General features: G+C 49.2%; 1 protein-coding gene across 1 annotated transcript; it reads left to right on the top strand.

Moving 5' to 3' along the window:
• The first annotated feature begins 3,957 nt into the window (after positions 1 to 3,957).
• Positions 3,958 to 19,995, top strand: PRPH2 (peripherin 2). Its single transcript, XM_070586083.1, has 3 exons — positions 3,958 to 4,664; positions 14,908 to 15,154; positions 18,318 to 19,995. The coding sequence occupies exons 1-3, from the start codon at positions 4,084 to 4,086 to the stop codon at positions 18,528 to 18,530; spliced, it is 1,041 nt and encodes a 346-aa protein (XP_070442184.1). The 5' UTR covers positions 3,958 to 4,083; the 3' UTR covers positions 18,531 to 19,995.
• Positions 19,996 to 20,582: the final 587 nt, after the last annotated feature.

Here is a 20,582-nt window from a genome sequence, read left to right as displayed (position 1 = left end):
CTAAAGAAGAAAAATGAATCACCTTTAATTCCACTAACCTATTCTATTCTATTCTATTTATTTATTTTTTGAGGAAGATTAGCCCTGAGCTAACCTTTGCCGCCAATCCTCCTCTTTTTGCTGAGGAAGACTGGCCCTGAGCTAACATCCATGCCCATCTTCCTCTACTTTACATGTGGGACGCCTACCACGGCATGGCTTGTCAAGCGGTGCCATCTCTGCACCCAGGATCTGAACTGGGGAAACCCGGGCTGCCGAAGCAGAACGTGAGAACTTAACCACTTCCATGGGGCCACCCCCTATTCTATTATTTTTATAACAGATTTATAGCATCTAGACTCATATGCATTGGTCCAGTGGAAGAGGGAGCCAGCTTCCCCCATCCTCCACCAGAGATTCATTGATCCTTCCTCTGCAGTCCACTTTTCTCTGCTTGTTCCTCACCATATCTGCTTTGCTTCATACTGGAAAGGTTTGTTCAGGGACATTTCTGATGTGTCTGTTCTTTCTTTTACCTTTCTACGTAACAGTCTCCTCAGGGAGTGTATGTAGCTTGAGAGGTGAAATCCCCCTTTTTTCAAACACTGAAGCCATTCTATTTATGGCCACCAGGGGGCATCCACAGACTTGCCAGGGGCTCAACTCTGCCCTTCCTCATGGTATATACCCTTCTGGGTCGTTTGAGGAGAAAGAGGTCCTTGGTTAATCGGGTTAATCCCTGTAGAGCTATTTTTAAATTTTCGTTTCTGGTTCTACATCAAATCTTTCTTCCTCTCCTTCCCTCTGATTTTCTCTAGTCTGAATGTGTGCTCTAAAGAGGTTCTGAGAGAGTTTCACAGTCATCAGTGTCCCTTTTCTCTCAGGACAGTCCTCTTCAGATTTTGTGTGTATGAGGTATAAATCTGGCCATGCTTCTGGTTGTCTGAACATCGTCTGGGGGGAAAAAAACCCTCCAGAAACTGCAACACAGTGTTTTCAATGTCTCTGTTGAAGAGTTGCAATCCTCTGAAGGTCCAAAGCTATTTAGAAGTCAAGCCTCGGCTGTTAGAAGAGTATTACCCACCTTGGGTAATATTGTTTTTGACCCAAAATGTGGTGTGACAATAAAATAACAAGATTGATTTTCCTATACGGCTTAGAACCTGGCCTGGGAGGTCACTCCCAAATTGGAGTCCAAAGTTGGGTTGAGCTATGCAATAAATGTTTTGTGCTAAGGTGGCTATGCTGGAGGAAAAAGATTCGTGTCTCAATGCTTTGTTCTCACACCTCCTCTATCTGTGGAGAAATATTCCTTTGGTTTTACTTAGTGATTTGGAGATCTTGGAGAGGAATGTGTGGGTGGTGAATCTAGCGGAACGATGCATGTAAGGGAGCAGAGGAGACTGCAGGCTGGAGATTCGACTCACTTCCTGCCTTGAGTCATGGGCCTCTTGCTCTAATCATGAAGATCTCTTTGGTATTAGGTGGACATGAGTTTGAGGACAAGATTGGTTTGTTCTTAAAACTCCTTGTGCTTAGACACAAGCTGTTCTGAAGAGTGGAATTGCTGGATCATTGGGAATGTGCATTTTAGATTTTAATAGAGAGAGATAAGTTATTTCCCAAAGAGCTGTAAAAATTTACAAAAGTGCTGAACAGACTCCACCAAAGAAGATATACAGATGGCAAACAAGCATATGTAAAGACGCTCCACATCATATGTCATCAGGGAAATGCAAATTAAAACAATGACATACTACAACACAGCTGTTAGAATGGCTAAAATCCAGAACACCAGCAGCACCAGGTGCTGGTGAGGGTGCGGAGCAACAGGAACTCTCGTTCATTGCTGATGGGAATGCAAAATGGTACAGCCCCTTTGGAAGATGATTTGGCAATTTCTTACAAAGCTAAACATAGTCTTACTGTATGATCCAGCAATTGTGCTCCTAGGTATTTACCCAGATGAGCTGAAAACTTGTGTCCTCACAAAAACCTGCATATATGTGTTTATAGCAGCTTTATTTATAATTGCCCAAAATTGGAAGTAACCAAGGTGCCCTTTAATAGGTGAATGAATATACAAACAATAGTACATCCGCATAATGGAATATTATTCAGTCATAAATAGAAATGAGCTATCAAGCCACAAAAAGACATGGAGGACCATTAAGGGCATATTGCTAAGGTAAAGAAACCAGTCTGAAAAGGCTACACACTGTATGATTTCAACTATATGACATTCTGGAAAAGGCAAAACTAGAGAGACAGTGGTTGCCCGGGGTTGTGCAGGGAGAATAGGAGGAGCGAACAGGTGGAACACAGGGATTATTAGATCAGTGAGACTATTCTGTATGATACTGTATGATATGATAATGGTGGACACATGACTTTATGCCTTTGGCAAAACCCATAGAACGTACAACACAAAGAGTTAACCCTAATGTAAACTGTGGGCTTTAGTTAATAATAATAATAATGTATCAATACTGGTTCATCAGTTGCAACCAATGTACCACACCAATGCAAGATAGTAAGCATGGGGAAAACCTGTTTGGGGAGGGAGTACATGGGAACTCTCTGTACTTTCTGTTTAACTTTTTTGTAAACCTAGAACTGCTTTAAGAAACAGTTTATTAATTAAAAAATAATAATAAATGTATTGACTCATTAACAGTATATGTCTCCTGGAGCTGGCCCAGTGGCACAGTGGTTAAGTTCGCATGTTCCTCTTCGGCGGCCCGGGATTCACCAATTCGGATCCCGGGTGCGGACATAGCACCCCTTGGCAAGCCACACTGTGGCAGGCCTCCCACATGCAAAGAAGAGGAAGATGGGCATGGATGTTAGCTCAGGGCCAGTCTTCCTCAGCAAAAAAAAAGAGAATCGGTGGCAGACGTTAGCTCAGGGCTAAACTTCCTCAAAAAAAAAAAAGAGTATATGTCTTCATTTCTGTTATCTTTGTTTACACTGTTTGGTGACAGAATTTTGACAGAGGCTCAATCTGATGGATCAAGTTTTGTCTTTTATTATTGTTTGAATTTGTATTTCCCTGCTTTCTACTCAGATTGAACATCATTTCAGATTGTTGGACTTTCCAAGTTCCCTTATCATAAATGGTCTGTTCCCATGGCCGAGTGGTTAAGTTCGCGCGCTCAGCTTCAGTGGCCCAGAGTTTCGCTGGTTGGGAACCCCGGCGCAGACATGGCACCTCTCATTAGGCCATGCGAGGTGGCATCCCACATGTCACAGCTAGAAGGACACACAACTAAAATATACAACTATGTAATTGGGGGATTTGGGGAGAAAAAACAGAAAAAAAGAGAGAAGATTGGCAACAGTTGTTAGCTCAGGTGCCAATCTTTAAAAAAAAAATAGAAAAAAAATTGCCTGTTCCTATCCTTTGCCTGTTTTCCACTTCATCATTGACCTTTTGATTGTGGAATAATGGGAGTTTAAAATTTTTTTGCATGAATTCCTTTTTTGTGTGTTGCAAGTGTTTTCTCACAATCTGTCATTTCTTTTTCAACTTGGATAATGATGTCTTTTGTCCATAGGAAATCTTAAATTTTGAAGGAGTTTGGCCTGGAAACGTGCTTCTGGGAAGACACATGATTTGAGCTAGAACTCCAGACAAAGCCCCTTCCTCAAGCCAGTCTTGCCTTTTTTGCTCCTGATTCTCCAAGCCGAACGCAGAGCTCTCTGCTCCAGTGTCTCGATGGAGGCTCCTGTGGGCATGTTTTGAAACTGGCTGGCTTTATCTAATGGGATGAACCTGGCTAAAGAGATTAACAAGATGTCTTGTGGATCCCACTTTTAATCTGCAGCGTTCAGGCTGTCCCTTCTTGGCTGGGAAGGGAGCTGCAGGAACGACGCTGAGGACTGGCTCCTTCATGAGCTACGACTCTGCGACCCCTGCTGCCACTACTGAGTTAACGGGGGTCCCAGGCTAGGAGGCTCAACATGGGCAGCCCCCAGAGCATCTCCCTGCAGTGTGGGCCGTCTGCATCCTTCCCAAGGCCCTGAGTCTTCAGCCCCCAGCTTCATTAAGGGCAGAAGTGGGAGCTCTGCTGTGCGAGGCTGCCCGGACTGCACTCTGCAAGCATGGCGCTGCTGAAAGTCAAGTTTGACCAGAAGAAGCGAGTCAAATTGGCCCAAGGGCTCTGGCTGATGAACTGGCTCTCTGTGTTGGCGGGTGTCGTCATCTTCAGCCTAGGACTGTTCCTGAAGATTGAACTCCGGAAGAGGAGCGAAGTGATGAATAATTCCGAGAGCCATTTTGTGCCCAACTCCTTGATAGGGGTGGGGGTGCTGTCCTGTGTCTTCAACTCTCTGGCTGGCAAGATCTGCTACGACGCCCTGGACCCTGCCAAGTATGCCAAGTGGAAGCCCTGGCTGAAGTCGTACCTGGCTGTCTGCGTCCTCTTCAACATTGTCCTCCTCCTGGTGGCCCTCTGCTGCTTCCTCCTGCGGGGCTCACTGGAGAGCACCCTGGCCCACGGGCTCAAGAATGGCATGAAATATTACAGGGACACAGACACGCCTGGCAGGTGTTTCATGAAGAAGACCATTGACATGCTGCAGATCGAGTTCAAATGCTGTGGCAACAATGGCTTTCGGGACTGGTTTGAGATTCAGTGGATCAGCAACCGCTACCTGGACTTTTCCTCCAAAGAAGTCAAAGAGTGAGTGGCCCCCAGTCCCAGGGTCAGACCTATAAGGGGACACATAGGCCCATAGCCTTTTCCTCCCTATCAGGTGCTCAGTGTGCACAACTTATTACTGCTGATGTGAGGCTGTATTCAACCGGAGCCTAGGGAATTGCCAATATTCTAACATTTTTGACCTATAAAGATGGCAACTTCATATGGCTCAACCTGATGTTTGGCAAAAGTGGGAGGAAGGTGTCAAGTTATCTAAGCTGTTTGGATAGGAGTCCCCAGGGAGGAACAGTCAGCCAGGAGTGTGCGTCTGCTTCATACAGTAGGCATGGGGCATTCATAGGTCACGTACATTGAGTCGTTATTTGCCTATTTGTCTCATCCATTCAAAGCAGATGGATTCAATCCCAGAAACTTAGATTTCCCGATTAGTTCCCTTGTTTTCCAACCTTTCCACCCTAAGCGTCCACTCTCAAGGCGTTTGTCCCTGGGTACGGTGGAAGGAGCAGAGACGGGGCGGTCAGAAGTTCTAGGCTTTACATATCGCTCTGTGGTTAATTAGCTTGTGACCTTGGGTAAGTCACTTGCCACCCTGGGCCCTCGTCTGCCCATCTTTTTTTTCCTTTTTTTTTTTTTCCTTTTTCTCCCCAAAGCCCCCTGGTACATAGTTGTATATTCTTCATTGTGGGTCCTTCTAGTTGTGGCATGTGGGACGCTGCCTCAGCATGGTTTGATGAGCAGTGCCATGTCCACGCCCAGGATTCGAACCAACGAAACACTGGGCTGCCTGCAGCGGAGCGTGCGAACTTAACCACTCGGCCACGGGGCCAGCCCCTGCCCATCTTTTAAATGAAGGCACTGGAGTACATAATCTTGGAGGCTACCTCCCAGCTCTGTCAAGAGCCTGGCACACAGCAGGTGCTCATTAAATGTCTGCTGGTGTTTACTTCTTACATTTTCATAGTGCAACACGGTAAAGTATCTCCAAAGTATTCTTGGCATGTGGGAGAATAAAACCTTGAGTAGGGAGGTGGGGAGGTGTTGGTGAGAGAGCAACTCGTCCTTTGTGCTGACTCCAGCAAGCCACTCTGCCCAACAGACATACCATCACAGGTCTTGAGTCATTTTCCAGGGAAAGGCAGCCTGCCCGGAGCCAGCGGCCCTCCCTCACCCCTTCTTTCTGCCCAACTCTACCCGGTCTCTGACTGAGGCATGGGGTTCAGCTGTTCATCCAGGTGGGTTTCCTCTGAGTGAGGCTGGTGAGTCCAAGGGGACCTGCATGCGGGGCGTTGGGCACGCTGGCAGCAGGGCATGGTTGAAGCCCCGACAACACCAATGAACCCCAGATGGCTGGCTTAGCTGCATCTCAGATGGAAGGGAAGTCACACTGAAGGTCACTGCTTGGGATTTTATTTTCCCTGCGTGTGGGGATTACTGCTACAAATCCCTCGTCAAGGAGAGGCTTGTAAACCGCTCTGCCCTTTCTAGGGGACAGGTCTGCGGGGACAGCATAAGGTGGCATGATTTATATAAGTTGCCCCAGGAGGGTGTGAAGCCAAAGGGACAAGCAGAGTTCCTGGGGATGGGGGCGGGGGACAAGCTGAAGGTAGAACCAGCCTTTGTGAGTAGGTGAGAAGGGGCTTTTCATTTTTTCCTCTCATTTTCCTTGATCGTCTTCTGCACAGAGTCAGTCCTTGGAGAGACAGAAAATCTCTCTGTAAACCTAAATCCCCTTTCATCCCAGAGCGGAGAGATCCTCCAGGTTGCTCCACTCCCAATGGCTGTTGTATCCAAATTTTCAGGCAAACATGAAGCTTGATCAAAACGACCTCAGTGCCGCATACCAGCTTGTTGGTGTGACACTCTCCTAACTCCATTGACTTGCAAACAGTCTCGGTTACACAGCAATTACGGTGACAACATTAAGAGAAACAAAAACAGGAAAAGAAATTCAAGCAGATTCTCATCCACAATTGATCAATGGCTTTGATTTTTCCACACTCAGTCTAGTCTTAACGGTTACGTATTAACATAGTGTAACTGTGGCATAAATACAACTGAGTGCCCCGTTTGGTAACTGGATAGTGTAATATTTGCATAATGTTCGAAACGATTATGTTTGTTTCTAGCTTTATTGAGATATAATTGACAAAAGACCTTGTATAAGTTTGTGTACAATATATTGATTTGACACACTCACATGTCGCAGAATAATTCCCACCATGGCTTAGCCGACACCTGCAGCTCGCCACATCATCACCATTTCTTTTTTTGTGATGAGAGCATTTAAGATCGGCTCTCTTAGCAACCTTCAACAATATAATACAGTATTATTAACTGTAATCGCCGTGCTGTACATTAGATCTCCAGAACTTGTTCATCTTGTAACTGGAAGTTTGTGCGCTTTCATCAACATCTCCCCTTTCCTCCCACCCCCAAGCCCCTGGCAACCACCGTTCTAATCTCTGTTTCTATGCACGTCAGCTTTTTTAGATTCCACAAATAAGTGAGATCAGACAGTATTTGTCTAAAAAGATCATGTTTAATGGGTGCATAATAATCCACTGAACTAATAGACACACTTAGGCAGGCAGGCATTTAGGTTGTTCTAGTTATTTCTACTGTGAAGAACACTGGAGGGGGCATCTCTGAGGCGTGTGCTTCTCTCCGTCTCTGTCTCTGTTTCTGTCTTAGTTCCCTTAGGCTGCATTTCCAGATACATTGTATCTGTTGGCTCTAACGTTTCATAAAGCTGCTCTCAAGACACAACTGTAGAACTGGCTTGCCTTTCTCCTTTCCAAAAACCTCCAGTGATGTCACAATCCTGTGCTGCCAAGGGGATAGCCTGATAGGGTCACCTTTGCAGAGAGAGGACTACATCATCATTTCCCACAAACTTTTAAATTAATGATCAGTGGACAACGCCTGTGAGGCAAGTGAAGCTCCTCAGGGCTGTGTCCAGAAAGCTGGATTTGCCTGAGGGCCAGCGTGACACAGCCCTCATCTGTTGGTGGAAAGAATGAACACAGAAGTCAATAAGAGAATGTGGAGTGGCACTTTCTCCCTCCGTACCAGGGATACTAAAATTTTTTTCTGTTCACATCTTGACTGCTTCACTTAGGAGGATTAAGTTTATCTGACAAATTTGGCTCCCCAAAACCCTCCCCTAAAAAATATAAAGTATATATGTATTTTTTGAGATGCCACGCACTGAGAAGCGGTAAGTGTTGACCTGCTTTTCTCAGCAGCACCCTCAGGGCTGGGAGTCTGCAGCAATAGAGGCAAAGAGAAGTGGGGTGGGTACCAGCAGGAGGGCAGGTGAGGGAGCAGTGCTGTCTTTCACCAAGATCTTTTTAAAAGAAATTCTTCTCCTTTTCCCCTTTTTCTTTTCCCTACCAAATTTGGATGAGCCAGCAAAAAGACTGGGCTGAGCCTCACTCCTCTCCTTGACCCTGAGGACCCTGGGAGGCGATCCCAGAAGCAGTGAGCTGCTGAGACAGCGGGAAGTCTGGAGAAAATGTACCAGGATCCTCCAGTGATGCCAGTACTGGGCATGGGCAGTGTCTGGGGCCCATGACTTCTGGTCGCGTCTGCAGGCTCTGCCCCTGAAGCAGCTCTTTCTATTCTGTATGATGTACACCTCACCAGACTGGGCTAGAGAAAGTTGAGGGCCTCATCCTGCAGCATTTCCAGTCCACCTCCTGAGAGGGGCTCCTCAGGTGTCCCTCCCTGGATCCCCGAGGAAACAGCATGGAGATCGTGGCCTCAGCAAGCATAGAGGCGTGGCCGGGTTTTTGGAGATTTCTCAGGGGAATCTTTAAGATCAAGGGCTGTTTCCTGAAGGCTCCTGATCTAAACAATGAGATGAGGTGGGAACAATTCAAGAGTTTTACAAGAATTTACAAGCTTTTTGGCCCGCCTGTCCCAGGCAAGTAGCCTAGGGGCCACGCCCCACTCCCAGCCCACCTGCCCCTTCGCTATGTTGCCAGGTTGTTTGGGATGGAAAAAGGCCCTCATTTATTCTGCACAAAACATGTCCTGGGAGTTGGGTTGTATTTTTTTTTGACAGGTTGTTATCTCTAGTGTATAGATAAGAGATCTGCACCTCAGAGAGGTTAAGGGACATTCCTAAGATCTCACAGCAAGAAGGGGGGTAGATTTTTTTAAAACCAGCTTTATTGAGCTATAATTCATCTTTCTGAAGAGGACAATTCAATGGTTTTTGGTCTATTCACAGAGTTGTGCAACCAATACCGCAGTCAGTTTTAGGGCATTTTCATCACTGCTCACAGAAACCCTGTGCCCTGTAGCTCTCACTCCCTGGCCTCCCAGAACCACTAGCCTGCTCTGCCTCTGGGGGCTCCCGGCATCAGCATCTCCTGTGAACGGAATCGTGTCACACTTGGCCTTTTGTGACTGGCTTCTTTCACTCAGCCCAATGTCTTAGAAGTTCATCCATGTTGCTGCATGGGCAGAACTTCGTTCCTCCTTATCGACGGATACTATCCCACCGTGCGCAGGGCCGGGTTTTAATTTTGCCCCTGCCTCTGTCGCGCTGCTCCCCAGCAATGTTAAAGTGCACCTGGCACAGATTTGCTGTTAACGAACGCTTGTTCCCTGACTCACCCAAACCTGGAATTCTCCAGGCTGCTTTGGGTGCAGGGTGGGGCGGTGCCTCAAAGTCCTCCCTCTTTCCATCTTTCTCTGTCTTCTGGTTCTTCATTTCCTCCTCCAGAAGGACCAGAAGGTGTGGGCAGGGATACGAGGCAGCTCAAAAAAACACCTGTGGATTGTGACTGGATCCCAGTACGTCTGTGCCAGGGTCTCAGATAATCATGAGGCGGCCCCTGCAGAAACTAGAAACACTCCCGGGCTCCCTGGGGCCTGTGGTAAACGGTGGGGAGGTCGCTGTGCTTTAACCTCATGCATCCGTGTTTACCTGCTCACCCCCTCCCTGGCCAGTGGTCCTGCAGGGGTGGGGGAGGGGGGGAGACACGCTCTGTTATAACTGGGGGAGGCCCTCAGAGGGAGGAGCCCAGTCCAGGAATGCCGCCTCCCTCAGCGACTCTTCAGAGCAAGCTATCAGGAGATCGATTTGAAGTTTTCAAACCAGTGTTTCTAATATTTTATTGCATTTGCAATTTTTATCATGGAAAATTTCCAGTATTCACAAAAGTAGAGAGATTATAATGAATTCCCAGGTGTCCTTCTAGCCTCAACAAATATAAACATTTCTGCCTTCTTGTTTTGTCTATACCATGCTCCCCGAACACACACATTATCCCTCTCTGAGTATCTTAACGCCAATCCCGGGCATCATTTCCTTTTACCTGTAAATACTTTAGGAGGCATTGCTAACAGATACAGAGGGTTTGTTTGTTTGTTTGCCTTTTTGTTTTTGTTTAGCACAAGCACAATATTAATCATGCCCAACAAAACTAATAGTCACATCATCTAACACCCAGTCGGGTTCAATTTTTTCTGATTGTCTCATAATGTTTTACAGTTGGTTTGTTCCGATCCGGATCCAAACCAAATCCATACTTTGCATTTGATTGTTTGGTCTCCTAACTCTATTGTTGTTTGGTCTCTTTTACTCTGTGACAGTCACCTTTTTCATGCCCTGTGTGTCTTGGAGGAACGGGGCCATTTGTCCTGTGGAATTCCCCACATTCTGGAGTGGGCAGATGCAGCCAACTGGTGTCATCTGACTTGTTCTCCTGTCCCTGTATTTCCCATAAACCAGGAGTCAGGGCTGAGGTGTGGTTGGATTCAGGTTCAGTTTTGGCAAGAACACTCCCCTGGGTGCTCCTGTGTGCGTCTTACTGCATCGTACCAGGAGGACATGAGGTCTTCAGCCAATTTATAACAACTCCTTTACAGTTTTCCCGTCTTCAGGATGAGCAGAGCTCTGCTGTCCTGGGGTGAGAGGCAGAGCATGAAGGGGCTCAGAGATCTTGGCACCAGGAACTGTCAGCCAGGAAGGCCTGGCCTGGAGCCCTCAGTCTGAGGGAGAAGCTGGTACCAAGTTCTCACTTTACTGTCCTTCCCAGGAACCCACAGGCTACAGGCAGTGGCTCGCTCTTCCTGAGAAATTGGTAGACATTTCAAGAAGTCTAGACTTTGGCTGAGAGCTCCCTGAGGGCAGAGCTGCGTGCTCCCTCAGACCGGGGCTCCCCGAGGGCGGGGCCGCGTCTCCTCCTTCTTACGTCTTCCCTCAACACCTGCAGTACTTTATACCCAGTGACTACTCAAAAAAGAAATCTTAAAATAAATACTAATATGCACCTGCTGTATACCAGGTGCTCTATGTGTATTATCCCATTTAATCTCCACCACAGCCCTGTCAGGTACTCATTATGTCATTCCTCAGATGAGAAAACTGAGGCCCACAGAGGTCCGGCGAGTTGCCGGGGTTCCACAGGTGTCATGCAGCTATCATTCCCGTTGGGGATGACCCATCGTCAGCTGTACTCCTGCCTCCCTCTTCTCCCCTCCCCTTCATTTCCATATGGCTTTCCTTGTTGATTTATTGATTCATCCACTAAATTATGTTGGTTTTCCCAGGAAAAATCTGACATGATGATTTTCCCAAGTCATGTGTGGCTTGGCTATGGGAGAGTGGGCTGGAACCCAGGCCTTATCTTAATCAAGACCCTTACAAGCCTTGGTGAGCCCTGAGCAGAGCAAGATTTGTAGCCTGGGAAATACTCTGATATAAATAGTGAGCTCACCGCCTAAGGAGCTCTCCTCTGCCTGGCTTTGTCTTAAGAGGGTGAGTGAGGCCTTAATCGGTGGTTGGAACCAGGGCAAGCACTGAGCAAACAAGATGATGCTTCTAGGGGATGGAGGGGGAAGGCTAGTTCCAGATGTGGGACCCCAAGACGTCCCAGGCTGGGAGCCCAGGGAAGCCCCAACGTCCACCAAGCCAGGCCGGCCTCCCCCATGCTGACTTCGGCCCTGTCCTGATGGAGTCCCTAGTCCAGGGGAGGAGACACAGCCCTGCCCCCAGGAAGCCCCTGTCTGAGGGGAGACACGGCCCCGTCCTCAGGGAGCTCAGTCTGAGGGGGACACGGCACCGCCCTTGGGGAGCCCCTGTCTGAGTGGGGGAGACAGCCCTGCCCTCAGAAGCAGGGTGGCTTCCTGAACACTGGGGGTCAGCAAGGTGGTGTGGGAGGACGGTGGCCGTCCAGAAGGCCAGCCCGTGGACTGGGGGCAGCTCAGATCATCTGCTGGCCTCAGCCCGCACAACTGCAGGCCTGGCCCTCACTTCAGATCCACGTGGAGTGTGTGTGAGACAGGTCTGCAGGCCTCACCCCAATTTAGGGACACTTGGAGGGTGCATAAAGAGAGATGACGGTGGACAGGAAAGGGCTGCTGGGAACAGGAGAGGGACTTCACATCTCCTAGGAAGTTTACTGGAAAGGCCAACATGCAGGGAGGACCTGAGAGACTGAGGAACTCTGAGGGGAGAAGGGGGCAGCTGCTGTGGGCTTCACTTCCTGTGCGGCTTTGGGTGAGGCCCTGCCCTGCTCTGGCCCCACTTCCTCTTCTGCAGAACGATCTGATGGTTTGCGAGGTCCCTCCCAGATGGCCCGGAGTAGGGAGGAGCTGGCATTCTCTGCAGGCCTGGTGCAGTGCATTCCTCCCACTGCCTCATTTAGACCTCCGCAGGGCCCCTGGGGGGATGTGGTTATCCCCACCTCACACGGGTCCAGAGAGTTCCATGGCTCACAAAGGCAGATTTGGGGCTCAAAGTTTGGCTCTCTGCTATACCCACTCCTCTCCACGGGGACATCGGGAACAGCCCAGGTGGGATATAGTGCTGATGGGAGCGGGCTTGAGGGACAGCACACAGGGCAGGGAGAGGGAGGAACAGCATTAGAGTTGGGAGGCCCCTGGCCTCGAGGAGGCGGGCTGGGGTTGGTCTTGGGGTGGGAGAGCAGCATCTGCTCAGTTGGGGTGGCGCTGCTGGCCCCTGAAGAGGGGAGCGGGAGCACCACACTGAAGGCCCCTCTGCTTCAGTCCCCCCCCAGCACCCCCGCAGCAGGCACTGACTGGGGGCCCCAATGGCCCGGGTGCCGAGCTGGGGACTGGGGAGGTGGGGGAGAGCTGAGCAAGACATGGTTTCTGGGTGGGGCTGGGGGGAGCAGGCTCTCTCATGCATGGCTGGTGGGGTGTGATTGTACAGCCCTTGACGGGGCAAACATGTCAGGGGTCTGGTGCAATCACAAAGGGACCCACCCTTTGATACAGGGATGCCCCTTCTAGAAATTTACCCTCTAGATGTATTCACAGTACACAAAATGACCCATGTCCACGTTTGTATTAACAGGAGACTGGGAAAGACCCACAAGCCCATCGGTAGGGAACTGGATAGTACCCCACGGACCGTCTGCACAACAGAGGTACCAGGCAGCTCATAAGAACTCTGGAGAACATTCTCCACTGACAGACATAAAAAGATCTCTAAGATATTGCTAAGAGAAAAAAGAAAGGTTTAAGACAGTATCTACAGAATATTACCATTTGGGTCAAAAAAGAAAACAACAGGAAGAATACGAACACTTGCAGAATCTGTGTTTGCTTGTCCCTGCATGAAGCTTCTCTGGAAGGACAGACAGAGCTGGCCACACTGTGTGGGAAGGGGGGCTGGGGAGTGGACCTGGAGGCCAAGGGACAAGAATGAGCAGGACATTTTTTTTTATATTAAAGAGATTTTATCTAGGATCTAAACACGAACATCTTTTTTTTAAAGTATAGTTACCATTTCAATGAACATTGCTAAAAACAATTTCTATTTTAAAGAATTACATGCTTTCTGTTCTTGTGTTGTAAAAGTCTGCTGCTCTTATGTAATGTACTGTTCATGTGCAACTTTTAAAAAATCTTTCTTGGGGGCTGGCCCTGTGGTGTAGTGGTTAAGTTCAGCATGTTCCACTTTGGCAGCCCAGGTTTGTGGGTTCAGATCCTGGGCGTGAACCTACACTGCTCATCAGCCATGCTGTGGTGGTGACCCACATATAAAGTGGAGGAAGATTGGCACAGATGTTAGCTCAGGGCTAATCTTCCTCAGCAAAAAACAAACCAACAAACAAAAACCACCTTTTTTGAGCCAGCCCTGATGGCCTAGTGGTTAAACTTTGGCGCACTCAGCTTCAGCAGCCCAGGTTTGGTTCCTGGGCGCAGAACCACACCATTTGTCTGTCAGTAGCCATGCTGTGACAGCAGCTCACATAGAAGAACCAGAAGGACTTACAACTATAGACAACTATGTCCTGGGGCTTTGGGGGGGAAAAGGAAGATGGGCAACAGATGTCAGCTTAGGGTGAATCTTCCCCTGCAACAAGAACAACAAAATCTTTCTTACTCAAGATAACATGCACACAGTCGAGTGTGCAAATCTTAAGTGTGCAGCTCGATGAATTCTGACACATAAAGACGCCTGGGTCACCACGCTCGGGTCCGGTAGAACGTACCCAGCCCGGCGAACAGGGATGGGGAGATTTTTCACTGTAAAGATTCTGCCCCTTCTGAATTCCAAACCCACGTGAATGTATGATGTGCTCTAACCAAATATATACGTAAATACAGGAATGCACACGTTATGCAGGCTGCATCCTTCACGTGAGTAGGGAGCTCCCTCCTGGCTGCGGCAGAGTTCAGACTGGACAGTGACCAGTCAGTCGAGGGCAAGGACTGTGCCTGCCTTGAGCCTCATCCCCTCCGCTGCACAGGCCCACAACATCTGTCACGGAGAACTGATCTGGCCAGAGGGGGCCTTGGTCTCCAGTGACCCATAAGGGGGAGATGAGGTTGGAGGGGGGCTGGGGGCTAAAGTCTGATGGTCATGAATCCTAGGCAGAGCCTCGTCTCATGGGCGCTGCCTGCCCTACTGCTCTTCCTGGTTCAGCCTGCCATGGTTCCAAGAAATCGGTGACGCCAGGGCCGGGCAGCACACAGAGTGGTCGGATGAATCTCTCTATTCTCTATGTACTTCCTGCTTCTTGCTTTATCATCTGCCTCAACCCTCTAGAAGAAGAGCTCCGGGAAGGCAGGGGCATTGGCTCTCTGGGTCAACACTCCATCGTCAGCACCTAGAACAGTGGCTGGGACAGAGCCAGGCAGAGCAAACATTAGCAAATGAGTGAGTGAATGAAAGAAAGCATGAATGAGTATTCTAGCTTTTCAGCGGTGGGGATGGGAGGAACTGGCGCCTGGTGAGGAGTCCGAGAAGCCAGGCTCGAGCTGTCTGTTTCTCCTCCAGTCGCATCAAGAGCAACGTGGATGGGCGGTACCTGGTGGATGGCGTCCCCTTCAGCTGCTGCAACCCCAGCTCGCCACGGCCCTGCATCCAGTACCAGCTCACCAACAACTCGGCACACTACAGCTACGACCACCAGACGGAGGAGCTCAACCTGTGGGTGCATGGCTGCAGGGCCGCCCTGCTGGGCTACTACAGCAGCCTGATGAACTCCATGGGCGCCTTCACGCTCCTCGTCTGGCTCTTCGAGGTAGGCCTGGGCCAGCTGGGGGCAGGGGAAGAGGGCGCCACCTGCCCCATTGGTATTTAATGGGGTGGAGCCAGGGCTGGAGGGCATGTCTCTCTCCTGGGAACCAGCCCTGTGCCAGGCTGTGGGTCAGGCAGGCCTGGGGCGATGGTGGTGGTGGGGGGGCAGGTCTCTCATGCATATGGCTGGTGGGGGTGTGAACCCCAGCACCCCACTCTTTTTTGTTTGTTGCTGTCTTATCACTGAAAAAATAACTATTGAGGTGAAATTCATGGAACATAAAATTAACCATTTTAAAGTAAACAATTTGGTGGTGTTCAGCACATTTACAATGTTGTACAACCACCCTTTCTAATTCCAACACACTTTCATTACCCCTGAAGCAAACCTCACACCCATGAAACAGTCTCTCCCCATCCCCCTCTGCCCCCAGCCCCTGGCAACCTCCAGCTTGTGCTCTGTCCTCCTGGATTTATCTATTCTGGACATTTCATATAAGCGAAATCATATAATATGTGACCTTTCGTGTCTGACTTCTTTCATTTTGCATGTTTTAGACGTTCGTCCTGTGCTTCCACTTTTTGAGTCTGAGGTCTCGGAAAGTTACTTAACCTCCCTGTGATATGGGGCTGACAGCACTCAACTTTGGGACTATTGTGAGGCAACAGGGCATAATAGGTACAGAGAGGTGTTCAGTGAGTGGGAGCTATTTGGATTCGTGCTTCTCTCGAGCTGTCAGTCACCATGTACCTGTTATTCTCATTATTTGTGGATTCATCTTACCTCATCTGTAAGGCTTAATTCCTCTCTGTAGCTCCACGGCTTGGAAGGTAGCCAGTCCTCATTCATTCATTCATTCATTTTTTATTTTTTTAAAGATTTTTCCTTTTTCTCCCCAAAGCCCCCCAGTACGTAGTTGTGTATTTTTAGTTGTGGGTCCTTCTAGTTGTGGCACGTGGGACGCCACCTCAGCATGGCCCAATGAGCGGTGCCATGTCTGCACCCAGGATCCGAACAGGTGAAACCCTGGGCCATCGAAGCAGAGCGCGTGAACTTAACCACTTGGCCACGGGGCCAGCCCCCATTCATTTATTGAAGAGACGGTATTTCTTACACACCTAGGAAGTGCCAGGCGCTGTCCTGGGTGCTGAACAAGAGCACGTGTTAGTAGAAACCAAGGTGGCACAGAGGGAGGCTCAGGGACTCCTGCTTTGAGCTAACAGCAGAAAATCCCGACTCCAAAATCCAAAGGCACAAAATCAGAAACATTAGGCAGGGAAGCTTTGTCCATCAGAAGACTCACTGCAAGGTTCCTTTAGGTAAGTTGCTCCCTGGGTGCTACAGAAATTCACACATAGCTGTGCCTCGGTGAGACACACCATCTGACACCACATCACACTCGGGGGCTGTACTGCCTGGGGGTGGGTGGGAAAGGCGGGATTCTTTTACTGTTGAGGCAAACACAAGCATATTTATGAGGATTGATTGGTCGTTGACTCCTTGAAGCAGAGTCTTGGGAATGAGTGGCTAGAATGAGGATAGAAGCTTACTGCTAGAAGGTTAGAAGGTCCCATCGCCTGAAAGCCCACAAAAACAAGACTGAAAGACTAACAGAAGTCAGTGGGAAAACGGGGTTGGTTCTACTGGCTGCCTCAGTTTATCCACCTTTCCAGGAATCTAGTGACTGCATAAGATGAGAACCAGCTCACTAGGAAGAGGGAGTTTGAATGCCCCTGACTTTTACTGGAAGCCTTTAGCGGACAGAACTCTGCGATGGGCACGAGGGTGGCTCAGCTAGCAGTAGGATTCTGCCCTGAGCCTTGCCCTCCTGGGCTTCACAATCAATTTGGGAGATGACAACTAACTCATGAACCAAAGGGAGGATCGTTACCAAGTGCAAAACTCATAGTGCAGCAGTGGGCCTCCTTCAAGAAAGCAGGAGGGGATCAGAGTGTATGCATGCACACCAGGAGGACTTCCTGGAGGAGGTGAGTTTTTCCACTGTAAAAAGAATTTATTAAACTTTCAGTCAACAATAACAATAACAATAACCTAAAACTATATCATCTACTATGTAATTATAAAATGCTCCCAGAGCATTCATTCAACAGATGTTTACCATGGCCCTACCACACTGGGAGCTGTTCCTGAGGGCTGATACTAGTGAATAAGATGGATCAGGGCCACCCCTGCCCTCAGGGGTGGACGTTCTCCATTAGAAGGACTAGTTCGCTCAGAGTTTGCTATACCAGTATACCAGTTTAAGAGAGCAAACCAGGAATTCGTGTAGAAACAAGTGGCTAACACAGTACATTAGTAGAAAAGTGAAAACAATACTTACCACGCTAATAACTGACAGCTGACACTTCTATTCCTCCTTCCTGTGCGCCAGGTACCACGCTCTACACGTGCTGAAGTGTCACAGCATGCACGTAAGGCAGGCGACACTTCATCTGAAGATCTGCAAACCAGATGGGTAAACTGAGGTTTCCTAGTAACATGGCTGGCTACGTGCCAGGGCTGGGGTTTGAGCCCAGGCACTTTGGCACCAGAGTCTGCCAACTGTGCCACTGCTAGTGAGCAAATCCAAACCAACAGCCCACTCATCCCCACATTAATCAAAATAACGGAGGCAGAGGGAAACCACTGATCATACTGTTTGCAGAAAAGGAGATGATTTTTTCTGTCCAGCAAGTAGTTACTGAACACCCGATATATGCCAAGCAACATGCTAGGAATGGGGGGAGGGCACAGGGAGGAGGAGCCTGGGACTAAGGCCCCCAGGACAGTTGCGACCCGAGAGGAATGGGAGGGAGAATGAGCAGCAGGGACACTCACTGAGGGCTGAGCTGAGTTAGCGGGTGAATGTGGAGAGGAACCACGTTCTAGGCAGAGAAAAAGCCGGGGCGCGGGCAGGATCTAGTGAAGCCCAGGGTGGCCTGAAAGGGAGGAGAAAGGGGCCAGAGAGGAGGCTGGAGAAGAGGCAGGTACCTGAGCACCCAGGCCGGGGTGGGGGGTGGGCAGGCCCTCACCAACCCAGACTCAACAGAGCTGCCTCAGTTGAAGGGCACCCAGGGCCAACAGGCCGGTGGCTCCCATCGTTTCCCAATAGCCCCAACCCCCAGCTCCTTCTCCCAGCTCTCTAAGTCTCCTCTCTCCCTGCCAGGTGACCATCACGGTCGGGTTGCGCTACCTGCACACGGCGCTGGAAGGCGTGTCCAACCCGGAAGACCCCGAGTGCGAGAGTGAGGGCTGGCTTCTGGAAAAGAGCGTGCCGGAGACCTGGAAGGCCTTTCTGGAGAGCTTGAAAAAGCTGGGCAAGAGTAACCAGGTGGATGCCGAGGGCGCAGACGCAGGCCAGGCCCCAGAGGCTGGCTGATGGCCCTGGGGCCCCCTCCCCTCCTGGACACTGAGTAGTGGACTCCAAGAAATGCGGATACCCCCCTCATCCAATCCGAATCTCCCAAGGAGGGTGGCCGTCTCACAGAGACTCTTCTTGATGGTGGATTTAAAGTTCTGAGTCCCTAAAAGTGTTTGGCAAACATTTGTTGAATAACTGACTCAAAACGTGAGTGAGTGAGCCCCCGCTCAGGCCCACTGCCCTGGGTAAGCCCTCGTGGTGGACTCGGGGGACGTCCTCAGTGGATGACTCTTCACAACACATGAATTCAGTTACCCGAGGCTACTGGCCACCTCTGAGGGCTGCTCCCCTTTGACGAGTCTCCCATTACGAGCACGAAGTTGCTTCATTTTGTATCCAAAGCGTCACTTGGTGCATAAGCACAGCAGTCTAAAAAATGTACTGGCCGTGTTGTCATTTTTTTTAAATGCCAAGATTGACAGGTCAGCCATTTTATTTGCTTAACTGCAAATAACTAGGAGACAGTTATGCTTTTCTGAGAGTTAATGGGCTTTCCAAAGCGCCGAGGGCTCAAAAGAGGAATTCTTCAGTCATGGGGCAAGAGGACTCAAAGACGCAGAATTATCTGCCCCCACTAACAACACAGTTAAAGGCCTGCTTTTGTGTCACATTCACGTGCCCTCAGTCACTTAAGCCAGGAGTGAGCCAGGGGCTGAGAAAGGCAGGTTGTTGGCATGTTCCAGCAACATCCCAACCTTCAAGTGCTGGGTGAGCTCGTCTGGCTTGTCTGTGGAAGCGCTGGATCAGATGGCTGCCCTTCTGTGCAAGAGGAGCAACAATCAGACAAGAGTCCACCCTGTGGAGACCAGGTGTCACCTCTTGGCGGGCCCAGGGACACCCACCCAGGTGGCTGTGGCAAGCCCCCATGGACGACACTAACTGTCTACCGTGGAGGGCAAAGAGTCCTCTGGGAGCTTCTTCCTGTTTTTCCCCAGGTACCCATCCTGCAAAGCAGTATTTCCAGAATGCCTCTGCGTTAAAGAAAATTCTTTGAGACAGCCCATCTTCCCGAGCCAGCAACTGCCAAGAGAAGCTTTCACTTCCCTCAGGAAAAAGAGAGAAAGGAAGCTTTTAGAAGGAGAGAACGATTCCACTGTCGTCCTAAGAGTTTTCAGTGTGGAGAGAATGGCTTCTGGCGCTGCCTGGGCTACATTCTGGGGTTCTCATTCTCCCAGACTTATGACCAGATCGAAGACGTTTGGACACTCTGTCTGACTTTGGTCCCAGGTTTCAGCTAATTAGACTCTGAATCTCCTTGAGACCAAGGAATGATCTACATGGAAAATGCTGAGTCAGCCACTGCCGACAAGGGTCCTGGAGCTCTCTCCCCTCTCAGGAGTGCTGAGAACCACCACGAAAATGCTGCTCTAGGCCACATGTGATGCTGTACGATAGACATTAAAAATTACCTCTATGAAAATCACTTTTGTTCAATGCCTGTCTTATAGCCTATTCTTCACTATGTGTCACAGGATCTCCAACTCTAGGTAGTATTTGTTAAAAACAAAACAAAACGAAGCCTCACACTAAAAAGCAGCATTGTTAATAATCAGGGTAGCTGTTCCAGCAGCATGGGCATCACCTCTCTCCCTCCTGCTATCTCTTAGCTGCAAGAAGTGACTAATAGGTTAACCAAATAATCTCAACATTTGCAAGAGTTTGGACCAGAGCTGAATTTATCTAATATTTTTAAAAGATTTTATTTTTCCTTTTTTCTCCCAAAGCCCCCGGGTACATAGTTGTGTATTTTTAGTTGCAGGTCCTTCTAGTTGTAGCAGGTGGGACGCCGCCTCAGCATGGCCTGATGAGTGGTGCCATGTCCATGCCTAGGATTTGAACTGGCGAAACCATGGGCCGCCGAAGCGGAGCGTGTGAACTGAACCACTCCGCCATGGGGCCGGCCCCAATATGTGGAATCTTAATTTAAGTGATTTAAGGAAAAATTCCAAACCATTTTTTTTCCTGCTCTGGTCAAGACATATTTCCCCAAACAGGGAAATATGAGTATCC

This window comes from Equus przewalskii, chromosome 19 (assembly GCF_037783145.1).
Source record: "Equus przewalskii isolate Varuska chromosome 19, EquPr2, whole genome shotgun sequence".
In the NCBI taxonomy this organism is placed as follows: Eukaryota; Metazoa; Chordata; class Mammalia; order Perissodactyla; family Equidae; genus Equus; species Equus przewalskii.
Note: the sequence above shows the minus strand (reverse complement) of the source record. Positions and strands in the feature narration are given on the sequence as shown.